Source organism: Cricetulus griseus, chromosome 10, assembly GCF_003668045.3.
Source record: "Cricetulus griseus strain 17A/GY chromosome 10, alternate assembly CriGri-PICRH-1.0, whole genome shotgun sequence".
In the NCBI taxonomy this organism is placed as follows: Eukaryota; Metazoa; Chordata; class Mammalia; order Rodentia; family Cricetidae; genus Cricetulus; species Cricetulus griseus.
Window position 1 is genome coordinate 13748499 of NC_048603.1, and position 25931 is coordinate 13774429.

General features: G+C 43.1%; 1 protein-coding gene across 1 annotated transcript in view; it reads left to right on the plus strand.

Annotated features, from left to right (window-relative positions):
• Positions 1–2412: 2412 nt before the first annotated feature.
• Positions 2413–25931, plus strand: part of Ubr5 (ubiquitin protein ligase E3 component n-recognin 5) — a 68781-nt gene continuing 45262 nt past the window's right edge. Inside the window, exons 1-19 of the mRNA XM_027431380.2 lie at positions 2413–2583; positions 2871–2952; positions 3345–3421; positions 4096–4215; positions 6020–6209; positions 6389–6548; positions 7079–7228; positions 9408–9601; positions 14445–14561; positions 14645–14755; positions 15773–15927; positions 16601–16718; positions 20486–20670; positions 20985–21094; positions 21900–22012; positions 23817–23960; positions 24051–24162; positions 24385–24539; positions 24934–25131. Coding sequence (XP_027287181.1) covers positions 7087–7228; positions 9408–9601; positions 14445–14561; positions 14645–14755; positions 15773–15927; positions 16601–16718; positions 20486–20670; positions 20985–21094; positions 21900–22012; positions 23817–23960; positions 24051–24162; positions 24385–24539; positions 24934–25131 — 1854 coding nt within the window. The 5' untranslated portion in view covers positions 2413–2583; positions 2871–2952; positions 3345–3421; ... (2 more) ...; positions 6389–6548; positions 7079–7086. The remainder of the gene's footprint in view (positions 2584–2870; positions 2953–3344; positions 3422–4095; positions 4216–6019; positions 6210–6388; positions 6549–7078; positions 7229–9407; positions 9602–14444; positions 14562–14644; positions 14756–15772; positions 15928–16600; positions 16719–20485; positions 20671–20984; positions 21095–21899; positions 22013–23816; positions 23961–24050; positions 24163–24384; positions 24540–24933; positions 25132–25931) is intronic.

Here is a 25931-nt window from a genome sequence, read left to right on the forward strand (position 1 = left end):
AAAAATTTTATTTATTAGGTATACAGTGTTCTATCCGCATGTTTTGCCTGTACACCAGAAGAGGGCACCAGATCTCATAATGGATGGTTGAGAGCTGTCATGGGGTTGCTGGGAATTGAACTCATGACCTTCGGAAGAGCAGCCAGTGCTCTTAACCTCTGAACCATCTCTCCAGCCCCTTGTCTTCGTTTTCTAGTTAGCTTCCTCTCATAGCTTCTGAATTCCATTGTGCATTACTCTTGTATTTAATCTTGTTTTGAAACAGAAATGTCTTCTATAATTGAGCAAACTGGAATTTAGGGAAAAAACTTGCCCCCCCCCCCCCCCCCCGCACCAAGGCAACCTGTATTTAATGAGAGAAAGCAAACACACCACCAAGCTAGTAAAACGAGATTGTGTTTTAGGGTGGTGGTGGTGCAAATTGCACTCACTGTTTTGGTAGTGAGCATGAAGATACCAGTAAGTTGTGTTTTTTTTTTTTTTTTTTTTTTTTTTTTTACGAAAGCACCAGTTGAAAGTTCTTGCCACCAGGTATGCTTAGGTTGGTATCAGTTACTGAGCACGCTGACATTGATGTGCTGCAGTAGTGGGCCACTCACAGCTGCAGGGTGAAGTTGAGACTCAGGGTTCTTAGTCACTAACTGCAGTGATAGAGCATTTACCCACGGGTGCAATGGCCTCTGTAAGCTTTTCTTTTAATGTATTTATTTTATATGTGTGAGTATTTTGCGTGCATTTATGTATGTCTGTAGACCACATACATGGCATGGAGGTCAGAAGAAGGCATGGGATACCCTGGAACTAGAGTTACATGTGGCTGTTCAGGTCTTCTGGAAGAGGGGCCACTGCTCTTAACCCCAGAGCCATCTCTGCAGACTCTTCTGGAAGGAGCCTTTAAATCCTAAGCAGTTGTAAATGTTCAGAATTAGATCCCATTCACACTTCATCTATTGTTAGAGATGAGCGATTTCACAGATCTGTTGTTGCTTTATGTCCTGTTGTGTTTTCTAAAATTCTCCCCTCCTTCCCTGCCCCCCCACCGACCCCCTATCCCATCCCTTTTCTGCTCCCCAGGGAGGGTGAGGCCAGTTTTGTTTTGTTTGTTGGTTTTTTCATTAAAAACCCCAAAACATTTGATGTTCTGCTTGCATCTGTGTGAAAGTGCCAGATGCCCTGCAACAGGAGTTACAGACGGTTGTGAGCCCCCCCCCCCAGTGTGGGTGCCAGGAATTGAACCCAGGTTCTCTGGAAGAAGCCAACTGCTCTTAACTGCTGGATTGTCTCTGCAGCCCCTTCGAAGCTGTTTTTTTTTTTTTTTTTCTCAAGTTTTAAAAGATCAAACAGTTGTTTAACAATTGAAGAAATGAATTCTTGAACATCTGCTTGGTTATATTGTACATGATAATAAGATTACTTCTTTAGGCTGATAAATTTTGTATTAATTCCAGACTGTGTCCTTGAGGGAAACAGAAAAATTATGATGGACAGCACAAGTTATTATCTCTTTCTTTAGCTCTTTAGCACCGTGAGAGTTCTTTTTGGGATTGTGCATCCATATGTATACCAGAGGTTGGCATTGGCTGCCCTTGAGAGAGAGAGAGAGAGAGAGAGAGAGAGAGAGAGAGAGAGAGAGAGAGAGAGAGAGAGAGAGAGAGAGAACAGTCTATGTAGCCGTGGCTGTCCTGGAGCTCACTATGTAGACCAGTCAGTCCTCAAATTCACAGATCCTCCTGCCTCTGCTTCTGCCTCCCAAGTGCTGGGATTACAGGAGTGCGTCACTCTCCATATTTTTTGAGACTTGGTCTCTTATTGAACCTGGGCTCCTGGTTTCTCCTCTATTTAGCTGGGTGCCATCTGTCTCTGTACCCCTAACCCCAGAGTTCTTTCTCTAAGCACGTTTAGCAGCTTTCCTGTGTGAATGGAGGTGCTGTCCTTGACACCCAGGTTCCATTCAGCTTCATGTCCTGCAGCAGGAACCCAGACTGTCCCTTAGGTGGTTGCTAGGCTCCGGCAAGACTCCATAGGTTAATTCTCAAGTTCACACTTCCCGGTTACTGTCATTTCATGACAGTCATGTGCTTTCATAAACTTTGATACAGATAAAAGTTGAACCCTCCTCCCAAACCCACCCCAGCAAGGTCTCACCATGTAGTTCTCTGGCTGTCCTCAAACTCATTGTGGAGACCAACCAGGCTGGCCTAAACTCACAGAGATCTGCCTGCCTCTGCCTCCCGAGTGCTGGGATTAGTGCCGTGCACCATTACCAACTGGCTAAACTGAAGTTTTAAAACTGAGTTTTCCATTGGCATTTAGCCAGGAAGCAGTTTTGCTGCTGGTGTTTGTTACACAAACTGGAGCGTGGTTTATACTGGATTTGCTGTTGGGTTAGAAAGGGAGAGGAGTTGACAGCGCCTCCTTGTGGTTGCTCTGTGTGTGTCTGTGGGGATCAGCCCAGGACTGGTGTGTGTCCGACAGAGCCCATATTGCTTATGCAGGACCAGTTCCGGGTTTATTAATACTTGGCTTTTGTGTTTTAAGGTTACGGGAAGTTTCAGAGAAGCTGAACAAGTACAATCTGAACAGGTGAGACATGCTGTTTTTAAGCAGTTTGGCATGCCGTGCAACTGCCGTGCAAGTGCCGTGCAACTGCCGTGCAACTGCCGTGCAACTGCCGTGCAAGTGCCGTGCAACTGCCGTGCAACTGCCGTGCAACTGCCGTGCAACTGCCGTGCAACTGCCGTGCAACTGCCGTGCAACTGCGGTGCCTATTATACTGTATTTATTGCTTTGCAGTTCAGTTTAGGAGTTAGTTCCTTTTGTTTTCAATGAAAAAGACAACTTCACTCACATGCTTGTTTCTTTTTCCCTAGCCACCCGCCTTTGAATGTCCTGGAGCAGGCTACTATAAAACAGTGTGTTGTAGGACCGAATCACGCTGCCTTTCTCCTTGAGGTAAATTATTCCCCATAAGGTAGAGAACTGAAAAGTAAAGAGTGAGTCCACCTGCATCAGTTCTTCCCTTTAGTCAAGGAAAACGGGAGGCGCTTGGAGGAGTTTCCTTATGCCCAGAGACTCTGGCCTGGAGACTGGTTCATAAGAGAACGGGAAGATTGCTACGCAGTCACTATAATACAGTGCTTACTCCGAATAATTCAGTCAGGCTGTTGAACTGTTCCGAGGGGTTTCCTAACGACTTTTTGTACTCTGTCATGTTCCTCAGCCCAGGTCTGTGCTTCCTCTCAGGGGATTGTCCTCTGAGTTGACAGTAATAGGCAGAGTCTGATTATTGAATAAATTAAAACTGTAATGTTTTTCAGAGTTTTACATGTTTTCTTTGCTTTTAGGATGGCAGAATTTGTAGAATTGGTTTTTCAGTACAACCAGACAGACTGGAATTGGGCAAACCTGATAATAACGATGGGTAAGGCAACTTTTTTTTTTTTTTTTTTTAAAAGCTCTGTGTGGGTGTGATTTTGAGAATCAACCTGGAGCATAATACATAGTAGACAAGTGGATTTTGTATTTAATGCAATGTGCATTTAGCCCTTAGAAGGCATTTCAGAAAACCAGTGTTTTGATCTTGGTTTTCCTCAAATGATGAAAATGAGCTGCTGGGGTGGGAGGTTTTGAGGCTGCTCCAGGAGCCGTGTGCTAGAGATGCTCCGTTGCTCTGCCTTCCCACGGAGCGGAGTGGGGAATACAGGGCTGTGCTGCTTGCCCGGGCCACTGAAATGGCTGGGCAGCTCATGTCAGTTTGAAAGCAGTCAAGTTTTTTCTCCCTCTTCAAATTTTGGTCTTTAAAAATTATAGTGTATTAAAAGGTGCTTCATAAGATACGACCCCTACTTGACTGTTTCATGATCAATTTTAAAATGTAAAGAAAATTTACTATTTACCATTCATTCATTCATTTCTATTTGAAAATTGAGAACAGTTTCTACTAGGAAGGAATGTGAGTGTCGGGCAGCTGCATATCTTAGTAGGAGTAGCCCGACTTGTCGAGCAGGAAGTCAGTGTACACGGGAGGTTCTAGCCTCCCCTAGTAGCATGGGTTGTTGTATGACGTATGACAGTTTATCTCTTGAATTTTCCTAGGTCAAAACTGAATAGCAGCTCAGGGGCAGGGAGGACTTCTAGGCCTGGCAGGACGAGTGACTCTCCGTGGTTTCTCTCAGGTTCTGAGACTCTGGGCAGGCTGGCAGGCAACACTCTGGGGTAAGTGGTGTCTGGTTGCAGGCATTCTGTTCTGTGACGACGTCTGTGACGATCACAGCAGTATTATCCAGCCCACATGAACTAATTACAGAATCTAGATTTGCTGACCAGTAGACGTGCCAAACATCTATAGTGTCCCTTAATGGTGTTGTGTGATTTGAAAATTTAAAATACACAGTTTTGTGTTTGGCCCATCTACCTGTGGATTATTTTTTTGGGAAAAAAATTTAACATTTCTTTTTGGTATCTAAATAAGGTGGTGTGCTTTTTTTTTTTTTTAAATTAAGCTCATACCATTTTATGTGAAGTTTATATACTGTCAAATTAAAGAAGCTATTTGAAAATTCTAGGCATGTGTGTTTATTCATTTTATACTTTAGTTCTGTTTTGGAATTTGAGACAGGGTATCTACATAGTCCTGGCTGTCCTGTAACTCACTCTGCAGACCAGGTTGGCCTTGAACCCACAGAGATTCAGTTGCCCCTGCCATCCAAGTGTTGGAATTATTGATATGTACCATCACACCCAGCTATACTTTGTCTGCCGCCGCGCCCGCCCCCCCCCCCCCCCCCCCCTGTTTTGCTTGATGTGTGTATTTGTGTGTGCCCGCCCGCCATGGCTGTCCTGGAACTAGTTCTGAAGACTAGCCTCAAACTCAGAGATCTGCCTGCCCTTTGCCTCTGCCTTTGTTATGGATAAAAGGAATCGCACATTTAGTACCATCTTGTAAAACTCACCCAGTGCTGTGTGCTTAGCATAGCATATTCATCTCTGTATAAAGCACAGGTTGGTCAGAAGAATGTTTAGGGTACATTCTTTACGGCCACAGTAACTGTGCCTAAACTGAATGCCAGGGTTCCCAAAGTTGTCAGCTGGGACCATTACACTGAATCGAAACCATTGGTAGGTACTAAATTTAAACAGAGGAATGAATTCTTTTGGTAAGCAGATATATAATCTCCACTTTTTTCATGAGACCTGTTTATATACCTTTTGACCCAGGCTGGACCTGTGTCTCTAGTGTTGGGGATTAGTTTGTTAGCGTGGGCATATATGTGAGCTTAGATAACATAGTCCATCAGGTCTTTAGCGTTGCTTGCTAAGGGGGTAATGGTGTGTACTACTTAGTAGAAATAGCACTTCATTTCTTTTGTGTTCATTGGCCACATAGATTGTTAACCAGACTGGGGCATTTTTAGATGAAATTAGTAATTAGATTCACACAGTAGGCTTAAATTGGCACTTTCACAGTTGACTAGGACATAAAGTCACTCTGCTTAATATATTGTTTTAGACTCATTGGTGTAGTTCTCCCACTTTTCTGCAAATATGTATAGGTGTTTGTGTATATGTGCATTTGTAGGTGTGAGTGTGGGTGCACCCTGTGTAGAGGCCCATGCCAAGCCTCCTCTGTAGTCCCTGTAGCAGGGCACTGAACTGGGTGTCACCCACTTAGCTGGGCTGGCCATCAAGAGAGTCTGGGATCCTCCTGTTTATGGGCTTAACTATTTCCTCAGGCATGCCCCTTTCCCTTTTGTCGTGGGTTTGTAACCCAGGATGGACCTGTGTCTCCTAGTGTTGGGGATTACAGAGAGACCCTGCCATGGCCACCTCTGTATGCAGGCTTTCAACAAAGACAGAAAGGATGTTGTGTTTATTGTTTAAAAGTGAATTTATAGTTACATATTATAAATGTACACCGAGTTTGTTCCTGAAATTTATCTAGCTGATGTACAAGAATGATACTCAACATGATTTCCTAGAGTGAATTGTTTAAACATTTTACAAATTATCCAACATGTAGGAGCCGCTGGAGTTCTGGAGTCGGGGGAAGTGGAGGCGGCTCCTCTGGCAGGTCGTCTGCTGGAGCTCGAGACTCTCGGCGACAGACTAGAGTCATTCGGACGGGGCGGGATCGGGGGTCTGGACTTCTGGGCAGTCAGCCCCAGCCGGTTATTCCAGCATCAGTCATCCCCGAGGAGCTGATTTCACAGGTATGCTCTTTCAGGGCCTTTGCTGCAAAGGCAAGAGGGGGAGGGGAGGCTGACGGGATGCAGGGCTCATACTCATGGCCATGAAGAGTTGAAACTGTGGCTTTCTCTTTATCGGTTTAATAAAGAGACTTTAGTAAGTGATAGCAAGTTAGCATAGCACTATCCTTTGTTTATTTTAGGCCCAGGTTGTTTTACAAGGCAAATCTAGAAGTGTCATTATTCGAGAACTTCAGCGGACAAACCTGGATGTAAACCTTGCTGTAAATAATTTACTCAGCCGAGATGATGAAGATGGAGATGATGGGGACGACACAGCCAGTGAATCTTACTTGCCGGGAGGTCGGTACCTTGTTCTCATACCTTCCTCCTGCCGGGCTGCTCCTCTGGTGGTTATGTCTGTTTTTTGGAAGGTGGTGGATATTTCTTGCTATTCATTTTGATTATAAAGTGCCTTTTAAGGGAAAATATTTTTACTCAGTGGATTTGTGCTTGATCTGAATTAGGACATGATTGTATTGATGGATTTATCCCTAACTGACATGTGGGATATTGTTTTTGATGATGTGATTACTGAACATTGGTGCTTTCTGAACTGCATTTATTTATAGTTTGTATTTTGTTTCTGTGATATTGTTAAGTATCTTAAAAGTAGTCTGTAATTTAGTAAACAGAGCCTGTAGCAATTATGCATGTGATAGTCCTTAAGATCTGTGTATATAATGTTAACTTTATTTCCTAGATCTTGTCATCTTTTTTTTTTTTTTTTTCAGTCCCTGATTTTAATGTATTGTAGTTGTTAGTGGTCTTTTAGTGGTCTAAGATGCACTACCTGTAGCTGCTCCATTTATCTTTGTTTGTGTTTGTTTTAGAGGATCTCATGTCTCTCCTCGATGCTGACATTCACTCTGCCCACCCAAGTGTCATTATTGATGCTGATGCTATGTTTTCTGAGGACATTAGCTATTTTGGTTACCCTTCTTTTCGTCGTTCATCACTTTCTAGGCTAGGCTCATCTCGAGGTAATTTTGTATTTATTTCTTCTTGGTTGTGGGCTTGCTGTGTGGAAAGATATTGGTAAACACATCTGTATCTGAGCTTAGAATATTACAGTCACGTGAAGTCATTACATGTCATTGGACTAGGGCGCCATGGCTTCAAAACTAGGTTTTCGTATTTTGGATACAAAATACAAGAGTATTTCAAAGAGGATCTTATATTGTATAGCACATACCAAAGTCTATTTTTACCTAGTTAAGATAGATTTCCATCTAACTAAAAGCAGAATTCTAGTTCACAGTGGCATGTATCATTTAGAAAAAAAAAATCTTTCTTGTTTGATTAAAACATTATAGTCATGTTCATTTTAGATGCTGAGTAGATTTAAGAGTGAAATATGAAACACCAGACGGGCCAGTATTAAATGAACGGATACTTGTTTGTACAAGTTTAAAATCTTTACAAGGTATATAGTGCAGATTTTCCGCCACTTAGCCAACCTCTAGTAGGCATACGTAAAGCTTACATTATGACTCAGATTTTTTTTTTTTTTTTTTTTGCTTTCCAGAGTTCAAAACTGCTTGATTTGAATAATAGACAAAAAGCTATAATTACCAATAGTCAGTAAACTAGAAAAGATGCTGTGTTCTGTTAAGGATGACCTTGCTGCAGATCCTTGGTACTTAGAAGCTGAGTCCTTAAAACTCCTACCTCTGTGGGTGACTGGTTCCCAGGGACACATGTAGCAGCTTAAACTGTATTGCTTTAAAATGAACAAGTGTGCAGTTTTTAAATACTTATGTTCTGACATTAGCAACTCCTACATTTCTTCAGTTCATTCTGTGTAGATATTTTTAGTTTGAGTTATGTGAAATAGCTTTTGACTTGGGCAGTGTGGCAGTTTTTGTTTTAGTGGTGTTGGGGAATTGAAACCAAAGCCTGTCACATGCTGGACAAGTTGGTTACCTTGAGCTATATGCCTAGCCTCAAATGTAGCAATTTTATGTGGTTGAGCTACCTACAGTCGCTAATCTTTCCTATTAAAATCCTGAGAAAGTTTCTTTTTACTATGTTATTTATTTTGTCAGGACAGAGTTTCTTTGTATAGCTCTGGATGTCATTGAAGTCAGAGAGTCACCTTCTCTGGCCTCTCCAAGGGCTGGAAAGAAAGGTGTGCGACTCACACCTGGCTCTTCTGACTGTTACACCTTAGATAATTTGAGGCCAGTTTTAAGGACAGTACAAAGACTCTCTAGAAAGCGCGCCCCCCCCCCCACTGTTATTTTCTCAAGGCATCTTAAATGACTTAGCCATAAAATCCATGCTATAAATTTATCTTTCACAAGGACTTGAGTTTTTATTTAAGTTTTTTTTTTTTTTTTTTTTTTTTTTTTTTTTGTTTATTTGTTCATTGAAAACAGCAAACCTCAAAGATTTGTGGTAAATACTCTTGGTTTGTGCCTCAGGGTTTCAGTTGCTGAGATAAGACACTATGAGCAAAAGTGGTTTAGGAAGGAGAAGGTTGGTTTTGTTACACTTATACATCACAGTCTGAGGGAAGCAGGCCCAGGATGCAGGCAGCACAGAAACCAGGAGGAGCTGGTGCACCCCGGAGGGTGCTGCTCAGCCTGCTCTCTTACACACCCAGGGCCATACCTGTCTTACACAGTGGGCTGGGTCCTTCTTTCCACAGCAACCACTATTCAGAAAAATTGCATGGGCTAGTCTGGTAGGGTCGTTTTGCCAGTCGATATGTTTTCTTTCTAGACTACTGTCAAGTTGACATAAAAACTAGCCTCCCAGTTTGCTTACATTCTTTTGTTTATAAATTCTAATTTATAAATCAAAGACTCTCATACTAAGTATTTCTAATGGTATGATATGAATTTCATATGGGTAATATGAATGAAGTAATGAAATAATTCTAGACTAGTTAAAGCCATTAAAAAAAACTAAATTAAATTATTTTGTTCTAAAATCTGCTCTGGAAGCACTGGGATTCCTCAGAATATTCTAGTCTATAATTGCCAGCCAGTCACGTGATGCTTGTGTCTCTTGTCAGCCTAATTAGCTATTGCTTGTGTGCATTTTGAGTATCTGAAGTGCTGTTCGCTGCGTCCTGCAGGGTGTGTACTAGAGAGTGGCTTACTTCTGTCCCACTGGTGTGACCCCATTGCATACCAGTTCTCCTTCTTCCCTTAGAGAGAGACTCGGAGCTTTTGCGGGAGCGGGAATCTGTTCTACGTTTGCGGGAACGAAGGTGGCTCGATGGAGCCTCATTTGATAATGAGAGGGGCTCTTCCAGCAAAGAAGGAGAGCCAAACCCGGATAAGAAGAGCACGCCTGTCCAAAGTCCAGTGTCTCTGGGGGAAGATTTGCAGTGGTGGCCTGAGAAGGTATTTGGAAAAGGTTTATATTTTTGAGTAGGTCCCTAACAACCTCTCCTCCACTAAAGGGTCTCTGTTTTATTTATTCTGGTTGTTGTAGGACTATTAAAAGAGGCAGCACCTTTAAAGTTCTCATCTGCCTTTTGTTTTAGAAGCAGACCACTGAGCAGCTTTCGAAACATTGCCCAGGTCCAGTGGTGTTGCTGCTGACCGAGTGAATCAGAGACACTGGGCTGATGGTCTCAGTGACCCTGAGCACTCGTCCTCCAGGACATTGTTCCTGGTGATAATTATTTTAATCATTGTTATAATAGCCGGGCATTGGTGGCGCACGCCTTTAATCCCAGCACGCAGGAGGCAGAGGCAGTTGGGTCTCTGTGAGTTTGAGGCCAGCCTGGTCTACAAGAGCTACACAGAGAAACCCTGTCTCAAAAAAAATAAAAAACCCACACACACACCACACACACACACACACACACACACACACACACACACACACACCACACAGAGAGAGAGAGAGAGAGAGAGAGAGAGAGAGAGAGAGAGAGAGAGAGAGAGAGACAGCAAAGAAAAATTGTTATAATCTTTGGTAGAGATTTACTTTGCTAAATTTGAAATGCCAGATGGACCCTAGTTTCTACGGGGCAAGCTCTGGTTATCGATGCAGCATGCATGTCTAAACAGGATGAGGGCTCTTGTGTTTGGGGAGTCAGATAGCTGTGTTATTTTGTGCCGTGGCAGTGAGTTGATGTTTGCACAGTAGTGGACCGAGTAGACCACATGGGAAAGGGACTTGGAAAATAAAACAGTCAGTGAATCCTCAGTACACCTAGGGCTTGTGAAGCTGATTGGGATCTTCCCAGATGCCTCTGCACAGGTGCAGTCTGGGGGTGGTGTGTGTTCCCAGGTCAGTTCATTTGTTTTCAAAGGCTCTTTAGAAGTCCATGGAAACTATACCCTTCTTTCCCCCCTAATTCTACAGATAGTCGAGTGGGACTAATTCTGTTTGTTTGTTTGTTTGATTGATTGTCTGGTTGGTTGGTTTGTTTTTCGAGACAGGGTTTCTCTGTGTAGCTCTGACTGTCTTGGATCTCACTGTAGACCCGGCTGGCCGCCTCTGCCTCCCAAGTGCTGGAATTAAAGGCACTACCACCTGGTGCACTATTTTGATAGGATAATGCGTTTTTACATTCTTAGTTTATCAGTATATGACAAGGTAGTCTTAATTTTGTATAGTTATAGCCATTGGAATTTTTATAACTTGTGTTTGAACTATTTGGTCTTTTAAAAAACTTTTTCTTTCATGTATAGCAAATATTTGCTTGCATGCATGTTTGTGTACCATGTGTTTGGCGTCCCTGGAAGGCTGTTGGAAGGTTGTTAGATGCTGTTCGACTGCTGGACTTGAACCTGGATGCTCTGTGAGAGTAGGCAGAACTCTTAACCACTGAGCCATCGCTTTAGCTCTGGCCTATTATTTGCTACAAACTTTGAGCACTTCACATTGACGAGAAGACTCCCTGTTTCTGACATGCCCATGTAGCTTGTTAGTGATGTAGTCAACAGTGAAGCCAGAGCCTGGTAGGGTTCCTAAGTAGGAAACAGTCTTCTGAGGTAAAAAAAAAAAAAATTCATATATATTTAATTCATATAAAATTCATATATATTTAATTTCAGGGAATTACCTAATTCACATTCTTTATTTTTTTTATACTCATCTATTTACTTATTTATTGTGTTCATTCCTGTGGGTAGGTGGGTACTGTGGCGTGCGTTTATGGACCACATACTGTGAGGGATGTGATTATGTGCCCAGAGGGGTGAAGTCACCTTATAGAGAGGGGGTGCTCCCTTGTTCATCTCCACCAGAATGTGGAAATAAATTGGGGTAGTCAGCAAAATCTGTCACAGAAGGGGTAGAATTAGAGGAAGTCCACTAAGTGAAGCAATTAGAAACAAGAGAAGCCAGAGTACATTGGTTACCACCGACACCGTTATTAGCTGTGTTGCTGCATCTTTACCATGGTTTTCAGTTTGCTTCATTGAGGCATTCCTGTGATCCCAGCACTCAGGAGGATTGCATGTGTTCAAGGACAACTTGTGTTTCATAGTGACTACAGGAAAACAAGACAGAAACAAAGTTTGCAAAGTTTGTAAAAATGCAGTTTGATGATATGATTAAAACAAAACACACAGGAAAAGCACATTGTTAGGAAGGAGGAGATGAGGTGGAGTAGCCACAGCTGACCCAATGGCACGACAGCATCTGCTGCTGCTGCTGTTCTTTTGGTCATGGAAATAAATATGCTGTATTTAGTGTTCAGTGACATGCAAGTCCGTGATTTTTCTGTCCCCCAGGCTGGCGATTGCATTGTATAGTGTAGATGGCTGAAGTCAACTTGCCAAGGAGTTGAGGTATAGATCTTGAGTGACCTCGTGGTCCCACAGAGTCTAGAGAATTGCTGTGATGAGGTTGGTGAGGTTTTGTCTGTTTAAGGAAGAGAACACCATTGGGTGTGTGTGTGTGTGTGTGTGTGTGTGTGTGTGTGTGTGTGTGTGTGTGTACATACATATACATAAGAAAAGGGCATCATGTTAGCTGTGAGCATGTTTGTAGGATTGTTGGGCAAACTTGGAAGACCTTAACCAAGTGTGTCACTCTCTGGTTTGTTGCCAGATTGAGAGAAAAAGACAAGAGGAGAGGGCTACCAGGTGCATCTAGTGGAGGTGGGGGGGGGGGGAAGAAGCCACAGGTGAGGGTGGACCTTGTAGGAGATACTTGAGGATACCCACAGACTTGGGCATGTCTCGGTTTCCATGATTCGGAGAAGCCCATACTCATGCTTTTGGATGTGGCTTTTGTTGTCTTCCCCCCCCCTCCCCCCATCCCTCCCTCCATCATGCTTAAGCTGATACTGAAATATGTTTGTTGTATGCCAGCTCTGCTTCTTTTCAAAGTCCTGCAGGTAACCCTGGACATCGTGTTTCAGAGCGTAGTGTGCTTGTTAATGTAGTCGTGGAGGCTGAAGGTGGAGCAGGAGGGGACAGTGACGCCGTCTAGAGGGAACATGGTGTGGTGGTGAGGGAGTGGAGAAAGTGGTTAGTGAACTCTGTGACCCAGGCTATCCGTGAGCTCTTGGTCTCCCTTCCTCAGCATGAGGACTTAGGTGTGCGCTAGCATACATGGCTGGCTTGTAGAGTTTGTGGCGAGCAGATGGATAAAACATGTATAGAGTATCCACTTGGCACTGGAAGTACTATTGTGTTTGTTTCAGAAAGCTGGTAATGGCTTAGGTGAGAATTTAGTTCACCACCAGGTGGACTGAAGGACGGGCTAGTTTGAGTGGTTGTTGTGGGAAAGGGGTACAAGAAGGGGCTATGTTCAGTGTGTGTGACCGTGTGTGACCTTTGAGGGAGGTAGGCCGTCTCGCTGGAGATGGAGGTGAAAGGGGTTAGAAGGGGGCTGTCATTAGGGGACACGGGGTGGAGATGTGTGGGGACAGCCATGTTTGGGAGCACAGATGGGGAAGTGGGGAGCAGTGTGCTCAGGCTGAGTCTGATGAAGCCTCGCTTGTGCTGTGTGTGATCTGTTAGTTCACCCCCTCCCCTCCCCTCCCTTCCCCTCCCTCCCTCCCCTCCCTTCCCCTCCCCTCCCTCCCTCCCCTCCCCTCCCTCCCTCCCTCCCCTCCCCTCCCCTCCCCGATGCTTGTTAAAATATGTTCATTTCAGACCTGAAAAATGTGTTTAGAGAAATAACAGTATCAGGTTACTTTAGGAGGTGGACCTAGATTTTGGACTTCTATTATATTTTAATTTGTTTTTACTGTTTTGTTTGTTCTTCAAGAAAGGGTCTCTCTGTGTAGCCTTGGTGGTCTTGTGACTCTGTGATCCTCCTGCCTTTTCCTCCTAAGTGCTGGGATTAAAGATGTGCGCCACACACGGCCGGCCCAGCCATTGTATTTCATTTTAGCTAAAGGGTTGAGAGAAGAGGGAGAGAGAGAAAAGGTAAGATGCAGTGCAGCTCCTACAAGGCAGTGGCCTTGAGAAGCCCATTATTTTGGGAGTAAGGATTGGTGACTTGAAGAGTTAAAATTTCTTTTGGTGTCATTCTCATGCCATCTGTGAGGTGATTGGACGTGGGGTGGTTGATGCAGATGCAGTCAGATTCAAACCAGGGAGCTTCTTTATACATTCTGACGAGCGACCTGTGCTGAGAGCCCTGATAGATACCCCAGTTAGGTCAGCACCATAGCTGAGCCGACCAAGAAAGATCCTGTTAGTGCCAGTTGATGCTTGTTTTAGATATAGTTGTGTCCTAGGCTGTTACATTGTTTATGTCTCTTTCCCCTTAAAACTTAATGAACCTTTACCTTAAAAAGCTGATAGGGACATTTTGTTCAGCAGTTTGCAAGGGACTTACACCCCCCACCCACGCCCTTGTTCAGCACACATACTGAGTGTTTTCCGTGGACTGTTCTGAGGTTACTGTGGCAAAGAAGATCTTATATTTGTCTCAGATAGGCTGATAAAAGTGTTCTGGGCTGTGCAGTGTACTGAGAGCTGAGAGTCTTCCTAGCACAGATTGAGGAAAGGACATGCATGGAATATCTGAAGTGGAGGCAGAGGCAGCAGCAAGGGCAGTCGTGTGATACCCTGTGGACATGGTTCTGCAAACAACAGGAAGCTGAAGGAGAACAAGTCCCTGAAAGGGAGCCGTGGGCTTGAGAATCTTGAGATTGTGAATTATTTGCTTACTAGAGATTTGCATTCGAGATTTGTAGGGATTAAAAGTGGCGTCTAGACTAAGGGATTTGGCAATTTCTGTATTCATGGTTTTGTTTTTACTCTATAGGATGGAACAAAATTTACCTGCATTGGGGCCCTGTATTCTGAGCTTCTCGCTGTCAGCAGTAAAGGAGAGCTTCATCAGTGGAGATGGAGTGAGGCGGAGCCTTATAGAAGTACCCAGGTACTTGTCGCGAATCTTGAATGAATGATCTACATAGCAACATAAGAAATAAATAGTAATACATTTTTCTTGTGCTTTCAAAGAATCCTTCATTACACCATCCACGAGCAGCATTTTTGGGGTTGACCAATGAAAAGATAGTCCTCCTATCTGCAAATAGCATAAGAGCAACTGTAGCTACAGAAAATAACAAGGTAGGAAGCATTCACATTGATGGACATTTGCTTCACGGTTAAAGTTGTGGTGTGGTGTGCCCCTTTTCATCTTCTTTCGTCTTTCTTCTGTTGGTCCATGAGAAAAGCCTTTTAACATCTACAGCAATCCCATTTTTTTGTTAGCTAATTTTTACTGTAATTCAGCTTTGAAGCTATTTACAGTTACTTAGTATAACTGCGCGTGGGCACATGGCTCACTTTGGAGGTAAGATGGCAACATTTGAGAGTCTGTTCTCCCCTTACATATGGTGGGTTACGGCTCATCCTGCACGTTTGTATATGTAATAGGTAACTCAGGGTTTAAAGTGGCTTTCTACCTGAGAGAAGCTAGCAGGGGAGGTGCTAAGAGGCAGGGGAGTGGTGCAAGGAGCTGTGGAAGGTGATTGAAGGCGTTGATGTCCCCTTCACATGAGGTCAGGCGTGGCTCAAAGCTACTGAATTCTATTACAAATTCTTAGAGCAAGAGTTTGGTGGCCCATGGCTGTACTTCTAGCAGTTGGGGTGCTGAAGCCGGAAGATGACAAGTTTGAGGTCAGCCTCGACTGTGGTAGATGTTGCCTTCCTCCTAACCCCAAAGAGGAGCACATTTAGTCTTGGTTAGTGGCTTAGAAATGGTTGGGATTTGATTTACTATTGAAGAAAGTGTTTGAGTGTTACTGAGGACCCTCAGGCTTATTCTTGTGTGTATGCTGAGTGCTTTGCTGGATTGCAAATGTGTCGGTGTGTTATGTGCATGCCTGGAGGCCATGGTTGTCAGAGGAGGGTGCCGCCTGTCCTGGGACTGTAGTTATAGATGACTGTGACCCTCCATGTGTGTGGTAGCAGCCGAGCCTTAGGTCTGTGCAAGAGCAGCAAGTGCTCTTAATCACTGAGCCATCTCTGCAGCCCAGGAGCCTTTTCTGAATGATAGACTGCATTATGCCTTGCTCTCGTGCTGACCACAGCTCTTGGGAAAGAGACTTCTTTTTCCTTAGGCCTCTGCTTTTCTTTCCTTAGGTTGCTACATGGGTGGACGAAACTTTAAGTTCTGTGGCTTCTAAGTTAGAGCACACGGCACAGACTTACTCTGAACTTCAAGGAGAGCGGATAGTTTCTTTGCATTGCTGTTCTCTTTATACCTGCGCCCAGCTGGAGAATAACTTATATTGGTGGTAAGTGTCTTTCATGGAGTATTCTTGTCACATAGAAAGCAGTTTGGAAGAGAAGAGTACCACTTCAAGGTCATTGAAAAGGTAGTGCTTTGTAGAGACATGAATTTTCCTTTAGAGCATTTAAGTAAGAATAAATTTATGCAAACTGTATACTTAGCAAACATGTTATTAAATTTCATGAATGGGATAAATCACAGCTACAGACTCCTACAGTGCGTAGATAATTACTGCTAGTATTTGCAGGTAATTTTAATCCTCTCTTTTGTACACATACATGTACTTCGCTGTTACAGAATTGCAAATTTTAGGACATAAGTTATTTTAAAATTTCATTGCATGAATTTTTTCTTTATATAGATTTATTGTTAATAGGGTTCAAAATTTATTCTTTGTATTTTCAGGGGGTACAAGTAAATTTGCATCATCAAAAGCAATTATTTGTAAGAAAAAATTACTTTTTGTAGAGTTTAATCCTAAGGATTTAATAAAACTGGATCCAGTTATTTATTAATAGGGTTACAAATAGCGTGGAGTGAAGCTGGAAGCAATTGCAGATTAATACTATTCTGAAATAAAAAATCTGGAGAAGCAATGGACCAGCAATATTTAAGTGACAAGTAATTTCAGGTTCACTTAGTGGGTTTCTTTGACCAGTCTTTGGTTTTCCTTTCAGGGGTGTTGTCCCTTTTAGTCAAAGGAAGAAAATGTTAGAGAAAGCTAGAGCAAAAAACAAAAAGCCCAAATCCAGTGCTGGCCTTTCCTCCATGCCAAACATCACTGTTGGAACTCAGGTGAGTGGTCAGAGTAAAGCCTATCTATCTAAATGGCCTCATTTCTCTTAAAACAAAACAAAACGCTTCCTTTTGTGATGAGCAATTCCTGTGGACAGGCATTTTTATAGGCGAGTGAGCTTGAGTGTATCCATTTCTGGTAGCTCTGTTATTCTTTCTACAGTCAGATAACACTGTGTTGACTCTAGTCTTGTGTCTGCCTGTGCTTTTCCTACAGAGCTGAGTTCCTTTATTGGCCTGGCTTTAAGAACTCATTAGTACTTTTCCAAAAGAGAGAGAACCTGGAGTGACCCTTTCAGGAATGTTAGCTGAAGTTGTCCTAGTGACAGGGTAGGGCAAGACTGTGGTTGATTGACAGCCCAGGTTTAAAAACTGCTCTGCTCTGTGGGGTATTGTCAGAGGCGGTGTCAGATCCTTGCATTTCTACAGATTGGTGATTTGGGGCTCTGAGTTGGTGTTTGTTACTCTTTTGCTTAACTTAGAAGAGGGGGGCGCAAGATGAGACATATTAGACATATTAATCAGTTTATTATAGGCCCGACAGAGTAGAGAGACTGAGAGAGAAGAGGAACAGGGTTAATGGCTGACCGCCATAGAGAGGCAGAGAGAGCGGAAGAGAAGAGACAGAGAGAAGAGAGTGTAAACGGGCAGGGGTCTGTCTTTTAAAGGGGTCCTCTGCACCTGCGTGCAGACTTAGTTCCCATGGAACCCTGGGCTGACCATGATACAGCCTGAGTGGATTCTGCCAGGTAAGAGAGGCAGGCCAGCACAATGCCCGGACCTTTTAGTATTACGTTAAAAAATGATTTTCTAACCCTTTATTGCTTTTCCAAGTGTAGTGGTCTCCTGCAGGACCTATCAGTCATTTATCTTTGTACAGTGGATTATCTTTGAAAGCCTCAGCCAGAGGATAGCAAGTTGAATGAAGGAGAAAATACTGAGAGTTTAGTCAAAATGGGTTATGGAGATGTCTCAGCTTTCTGCTAATCTGATGACCTGAGATTGAATCTTGGGACCTACAGAATGGAAGGAGTGAACTGACTCTGTTGAGTTGTCCCTAACCTCCACATTGGACACCAGGGCACGCGTGCACACACAAGTGTGTGCACAAGATAGGTGTAAAAGGATTTTGAGAGGGCTGGTGCCAGAGCTCAGTGGTTAAGAGCTTGCATTGTTGGAGAGTTTTGAGCATTCCTGTTGGGCAGCTCACAGCTCCCCCTGTAACTCCAACTCTGGGTCTGGGTCCTGCAGGTAACACGCACGCACGCACGCACGCACGCGCGCGCGTGTGCCTGCACAAGCACACACTCACACTCTTAAAAGATTAGCAGAGAGGTAACTACAGACTATTGCACTGATTTTTCTTGACTACTTTTCACAGTTAAGATTTTATTACTGGCATAAAAATTAGGTATATACTCACTGATTATTAAAATGGGATGGCCCACAGAACTGAAAAGTTTTTTGGGACATTGATGCCCGGAGATCAGAAGGATCTGTTGGAGATTTATCTGTTATTATAAAAATTCATTATTTATGTATGGTAGCCAGTGTTGGAATGAGAATAGGTTTTGAAAGCTTCCGGGTTCATGGGATGTAGGACAAATGTGGGTTTCCTATGTGGCGTGCTGGCCGCCTCTCCAGCTCTTTCACCGTCTCCCCTGTGTCTTAAGAAATGGTCACTATTGACCCCAGCTTCAGTGTGCTGGGTCTGTCTACTCACCACCCCAAGCCCAGGGCCGTCTTGTTATGAGTTTTGTTTGCCTTCCAAATAGAAAAATGCCCACTATCTGGACACACTCAGATGCTAAGGCATCTCTTCTATAGGATCCCTATTTTCCCTGTTCTGTTCAAATTCCAGTTTCAGCATTAATTATTGACTGAATTGAATAAAATGCAGCAGCTGTTTAAGTAACAAGTGATGATATTAGTAAGCAGGGGAGGTGAGAAATAGACGCATGTGCTTGACTGCTTTGCCAGTGTGTGTGTATTGCATGGCGTGTGTGCCTGGAGCTGCAGGACAGGTTGGCGCTGGATTCTCGGACTGGAGTTAGAGTTGGCTGTGAGCTCTGATGTGGGAGCCAGACCCACGTCCTCTCTCGGAGCAGTGTGTGTTCTTATTGCTAAGAGCCTAAAACTCCAGCCCAGAGGAAAAGTTTTAAATACAGTAGACTGGTAATATTGCTGAAGGATAGAACACATCAAAGTACCCTGAGGTACAAGTAAGTTTTTCTTTTCAAACCAGAGGGTTATGGAGCCACAGAAAAGCAAAGCATGGATTTGCTGTCAGAAGGAATGGTTGGTCAGCTGCACTTGCATCCCTAGTTCCTAATAGTCAGGGTCTGTAAAATATTGACCACATACGAACCGAGCGCTCCACTCACTCCGGGTCTGCAAGGCGCTAATTAATAAGTAAGGTCCGTTAGTGGTAATATAGCGAATGATGTTTGCATCTCCATCTTTTCAACATTCATTGGTCTCTAAGCTTTCACTAGATTTCCTTCCTTCCTTCCTTCCTTCCTTCCTTCCTTCCTTCCTTCCTTCCTTCCTTCCTTCCTTCTTTCTTTCTTTCTTTCATTGGGACAGGGTTTCTCTGTGTGACCACCTTGACTGTCCTGGAACTCACAGAGATCCAACTGCCTCTGCCTCTCCAGTGCTAGGATTAAAGGCCTGCGCCACCACTGCCTGGCAAATTTTATTTTTTAAAGTATAGCAGAGTTGTAGCTTATTGAGGATAGTTTGTGGGGAATTTTATATATTTATTTCTTTAGGTGGGGGTTTCACCTTGAAGCTCTGACTGCTCTGAAACTTAGCTTGCAACTTGCTATATATAAACTGGGCTGGGCTTAAACTCACAGAGATAGATGCTCTTTTCTCTGTCTCCTGAGTTCTGGTATTGAAAGAAGGCACCATTATGCCTCTAAATGCCGGGTGGAGACCATAAGAGAAGGTAGGAACATTGGCCCATAGCCACTGTTTTGGCTGTGGTAGGAGGTGGCAGACTGGACTACTTTTCCTGTAAGTCTGGCTAAAGCATTTTCCCAAGTTTGCTTTTGAGACCTATGCCAAAAACTATAGTTGATGGTAATAATTGTCTTGGGGAGAACTAAGCCACCATTGTGGTTTGCTTACAGTGTCACTTTAGAGGACAGCATTCAGCACGGGAGTGCCACAAACCTGGTTTTTAGAGCTTTGGCATATAACCTTATTCTATAAGGTCCTTTAATGTTCATTGTCCTTTAGCTAGTGGTAAGAAATGTATATGTTATTGACACTTACTTATTTATTTGCTTATTTAGGAATCTGGGGTATTTCTAGGCCTGAGCTGTCACACCTGCTCCTTTTAAGTTAAAAGATTACAGTGCGCATGGAAGCCTCTGGCTGGTAAACGGCCCTTCTGAGGGAAACAACCATAGAGACAGGTATTAGCTAGCTCCTATGGAGCATCAGAGTTAAGGAAGAGATAGCTCACAGTGGCACCAAACAAAGAAAAACAGAGCTGTTTTCTTCACATTTGAGTTGAAATGTTGAGCTATTTCCAATTTCTTACCTTTTCTGTTGACTTGTCCCTCAGTGGAACGGCTGACCCTGGCTTTGTGACACGCTGATGGCTCTGTTGATTAGAAGGAGGATCAGATGGTTGGATGAGGTTCAGTGAGCCCTTGTTGAGTGAAAGCTAGTGTTGGGAAACATAGAAAGCCCACTTTTGCAGACATTTGTCATTGTTTGCTACGTCATCCTGGTTGTGATTTTCTTTTGTTTGCTAGGTATGCTTAAGAAATAATCCTCTTTATCACGCTGGAGCAGTTGCGTTTTCAATCAGTGCCGGGATTCCTAAAGTTGGTGTCTTAATGGAGTCAGTTTGGAATATGAATGATAGCTGTAGATTTCAGCTGCGTTCTCCAGAGAGCCTGAAGAGCATGGAAAAAGCCAGCAAAGCCATCGAAACAAAGTGAGTATTGCAGCCTCTGCTCTCTGTGTGCACATGGCCATCAAGAGTTTGCATAAAGAAATGGGGAAACACTGAGCTTTCATTAATGGTGTGTGCCACCAGTGCCCTGCTTTTTTTTTTTTCTTTCTTTCTTTTTCTTTCTGATGTGCACCATGTATGTTTTTTATTGCATGACACTATAGTTATATAAGTTTTATGTTTAAAACTCTATCCATTGAATAAGACTTTTCCCTCCCTTATAAACTTGTTTTGATAAGTTGTTTGAAAGTTTCTGTTTTACTCCTCGTTATAAAGAGAATGCTTTCTCACTTTAGGCCTGAGAGTAAGCAGGAGCCGGTCAAAACAGAGATGGGTCCTCCCCCGTCCCCGGCTTCTACCTGCAGCGACGCGTCCTCGATTGCCAGCAGTGCATCCATGCCCTACAGTAAGTTTCTGTGCATGGTGTAGACCCAAGCCGACAGGGGCTCCTTGTCTGACTTGTCAACTCAATAATATTTAAAAATGCTTTTTATAGGCCGGGCGTTGGTGGCGCACGCCTTTAATCCCAGCACTCGGGAGGCAGAGGCAGGATCTCTGTGAGTTCAAAGCCAGCCTGGTCTCCAGAGCTAGTGCCAGGATAGGCTCCAAAGCTACACAGAGAAACCCTGTCTCGAAAAAACCAAAAAAAAAAAAAAACAAAAAAACAAAAACAAAAAAACAAAACTGCTTTTTATAGATATTGTCTGTTCTTTTGCTATTTGTTATTGTTGTTGTAAAACTTTAAGTGGAAGAACGCTAAGGAAATCACCCCTCCCTGACTATCCAGTGTGTCTTCCAGTTCTTTGTGAGACTTAAACTCTTGTGTATATTTTGACAGGATTTCAGCTGTTGCTTAGGCTTTATAGAATTTATAAAGCTACGATTAGAACTGTGCCTTGGATTTCAAGCTCCTTGAAAGTCGCACTTTGAAGTTATATGGTGGTTTTAAGAACATAGCAGATTCTCCTTTTTACATGTTGGCACACATGCTCATTTTAGTGTGTAGTTACATTAGTAGTCAGGCAGTAACCAGTTATAGCCCTTGTTTATTTACTGAGTTTACTCAGGTGGGAGTTTCAGTTTTCAGAAAAGAGGGGGCTCTTAAGCATTCTGCATTGCTGTACAAACGGTCGTTACTGGTGTACTTAGATGGATTCTGTAAAATTTTTTTACATTTTCTTTTGGTACTTACCATTTTGTTGTTGTCTAAGAACGGCGTCGATCAACTCCTGCCCCGAAGGAAGAGGAGAAGGTGAACGAAGAGCAGTGGTCTCTTCGGGAAGTGGTTTTTGTTGAAGACGTCAAGAATGTTCCTGTTGGCAAGGTTTGTTCAATGTAGATGAGATTTGGTTACTAGTTAATTCATTTTGGTTCCCTAAGGATTTCTCTGGTTAGTGTCTGAGACCCTCTTCTTCACGGTGCCTTTAGCTTGTCTCCTTCTGTGCCTTCAGTCCCAGTGCTGTGTCTGATGGTGGTGGGTCTCTGCTGACGGTGAAGAGATGATGCTGGGCTGCATTTGTCAGGGCTGTCTAGGGGACCGAGCTGATGAAGTGGATATATATTCATTCACGCACGCACACTTGCACACTGGCACATTCACGCACGCACATGCACACGCACACTGGCACATACACACAGGATTTATTAGAATGACTTAGAGGCTGTGGTCCAGCTAGTCCAACAATGGCTGCCTGCCACAGTGGAAAGTCCAAGAATCCAGTAGTAGTTCAGTGCATGAGGCTGGATGTCTCATCTGGTCTTCAGTATACACTGGGATACTCCAGTGCCAGTGAAGGAATGACTAGCTAGCAAGAGTGAGAGCAAGCAGGCAAGGGATTGAAGACCTTTTTTTTTTTTTTTTTTTTTTTTATGTAGGTTGCCAGTAGGAGGTATTGGTCAGATTAAATTTAGGTGGACTTTCCTACCTCCAAACCTATGGATTAAAGGTGTAGCTTCCCACGCCAAAGATCCAGATTAACAAAGAAAAAAAATTTCTCACAGGTGTACCCTGCCCCTTGAGTTTTAGTTAATTCCAGATACAGTCGAGTTTTGGCAACCAAGAATGCTGTCATAATGTGCCTTGAGCATTTGGAGTGACATTTTGTTTTAGGTTAATGTGGGGTAATTTTATATGTACAGAGAAGTTGATGAGAGATGAGATTATTATTTATGTGTTTGGGAGGTGTGTGCCTATGTGCTGAATCCCTTGGAACTAGAGTTCCAGGACCTTGCAGGACACTTACTCTGTTACACGTATGCACCAGTCTTTACGCTCACTCCGCATTGCTGCTGAATCAGATGCAGTCATGGCTGGATTCTGAAACTGCAGGGGGCCATTGGTAGCATTAAGTACTGTTCTGTGTGAATTGCTTTGTGCTTTCTCCTCGTCTTCTGCTGAAGATTTTCCTTCCAAGAAGCCAAGTAAAGAGAAGCCAGTAGCTTGAGTGCTACTAATTAATTGACCCTTTTGTACATATTTTGAATATCCCTACAGGTAGAGATACCCTAAATTTTTTTAAAATTGTCTTTTAGTTTTCTAAAATATGGTGACCTTTGAAAACATGATTTTTCATTTATAAATGAGGGAAGGTGATGCAGTGTCGCCACACACTGTGCCCTCTGGTGATGTGAATTTATTCAGTCCTGCTAATCCCATTTGAAGAGGGTTGTAGCTCTCTAGGCTGCCAACCTGCATGGGTGCAGAAAGTCCCAGGCTGGGCACGGTGGCGTTTATCTGTAATCTCATCACTTGGGAGGTAGAGGCAGAAGCATCAGAATTTGTTGAAGTTGCCACTGTGCTGCATAGTGAAGGGCAGCCTAGGATATATATCATCACAAATGATCGAAAGAATTTTTTATCAGGTTAGAGCAATAAAGAAGAAGCTGAGAAGTTTGGCCAGTGAGTAGTTAACACGCCTCTTGATCCTTGGCTCCGTGAGTAGCTTCTCTCAGACTTGAATGTGGACACGACAGCAGAATTTTAATGGTTTTGTCCAGGTTAATGCAACAGTGTTGTACTCGTTGAGGACAAGTACTTATAAGGACTTAGGTGGCAGGCAAAATTTGCATGTTAATTTCATATGAACTGTTTTTAATAGTTACTCACCATATTTGCCTCTTATTTTCAGGTGCTGAAGGTAGATGGTGCCTATGTTGCTGTCAAATTTCCAGGAACATCCAGTAGCACAAACTGTCCGCACAGCTCTGGCCCCGATGCTGACCCTTCTTCGCTGCTGCAAGACTGCAGGCTTCTTAGAATTGACGAGCTGCAGGTATCAGAGAGGGCGGGCTTCTCAGTTGGTTCTGGGATGGGCACATTGGGTTTGTTACAGTGAGAGCAAAAATCCCTATGTTGTTGGCAGGTTGTCAAAACTGGCGGCACACCGAAAGTTCCTGACTGTTTTCAGAGGACCCCTAAAAAGCTTTGTATACCAGAGAAAACTGAAATACTAGCAGTGAATGTAGATTCCAAAGGTGAGTGTTCATGTCTTTCCAGTTTACATCTGCCACACATGGGAATGGGTAAAATTGTTGAGTGACTTGACAGTTTTTGCCCCTGGCATGTAGCATAATAGAGTGAAATGTGGCTGACTTTATTCCTAACTGTTGTTGGAGAGGTTAAAATTTAGTAACTGCTAATATTTGGTAATATGTAAGATTCTCTAAGTTTTCTTTTCATTTGTGTGCCTTTGAAAGGTGTCCATGCTATTCTGAAGACGGGGAACTGGGTACGGTACTGTATCTTTGACCTGGCTACAGGAAAAGCTGAACAAGAAAATAATTTCCCAACAAGCAGCATTGCTTTTCTTGGTCAGAATGAGAGGAATGTAGCTATTTTCACTGCTGGGCAGGTAAGATGCTCCATTTTACTATTTAAGAAAAGATACAAGACTGGCTTTTTTTGTGCCGATTGGAAATTAAAGAATTTAGAATGTTCATCACATTCTATTTGTGAGTTGCAAATTTGATTTGTTATTGCTAACACTTAGTTTATTTGAAAATAAATATGCTTATTGTAAAGTCAATCTTTGGTTACTCTCACCCTTTTCCCTCTTTTTCCGCCTCCCCCCCCCCCCCCCCCCCATTGATAAGAGTCTCTAGCTTAGGCTGAACATGAATTCTTGCTCTCGCTGTTGTGTTTTACCCTCTTAAGTACTTCGAATCTGGGCATGCATGGTCACAGTAGGGGTGTGTGATCAGTTTTGATTGGGATTGAGCGCTGTTCACATTTTTCATCCGCTGTAGGAGTCTCCCATTATTCTCCGAGATGGAAATGGCACCATCTACCCGATGGCCAAAGATTGCATGGGAGGAATACGGGACCCGGACTGGCTTGATCTCCCACCGATCAGTAGTCTTGGGATGGGTGTGCATTCTTTAGTAAATCTTCCTGCTAACTCAACAATCAAAAAGAAAGCTGCTGTTATCATCATGGCTGTAGAGGTACTACCTTTTGAAGTCACTTAACATTTTATTCAGAAGAAATACTGACATCTTGAGAAAATTCATGAAAAATCTTGTTTCCTTCCTTCCCTATAAGAGCCAATAGTTTATTAACATAACAGACAAGAAAAGCCAGTGGTTATGGCTTTTTTTTTTTTTTTTTTTTTTTTTTTTTTTTTAATAAAGGCATACTGTTGGGATAGCGTAGTGGTCAGGGATAAAAAAATCAGACTGTGTGTATAGCAAGCAAGCTTTTGAGGAAGTGGTGTCTGTGCTGAGGGGCAAGACAGGAGATTGCTGTCTGTGGTACCCAGAGTGGAAGTGAATTCCACAGCGAAAGCAGCTTTTCCCACACATGCCAAGTACCTTAAGACTTACTCTCTCATGTGGACAGTGGCCTCTCTATTGCATGTTGTTTCCCATAAAGTTTGGGGAGGGAAATGTTAACTTATTTCTGGGAAATTGTTTAGTGCCCTTTTCTTTGACCCTCTGTATTCCCATACATACCTGGTTGTTTCTAGTAAAAGTTACAAATGAGTTTGCTTTTTGAAGTAAAACAAGTGTTTTTTATTCTATCAAATGTTCCCTATCTTTAGATTTTCACTTTTGTACTACTTCTGTGTTTGTCTGTTGAAAAGATTTGTTTTTATTTGTATATGAAAGTTTGCAAGCATGTTTGTTTGTGCAGCAAGTGTATTCCTGGTGCCTGAGGAAGCCAGAGCAAAACGTCAGCTCCCCTGGAATTGGGATGACAGGGCTGTGGGTGCTGGGAACGGAACCTGGGTGCTCTGCACGAGCGT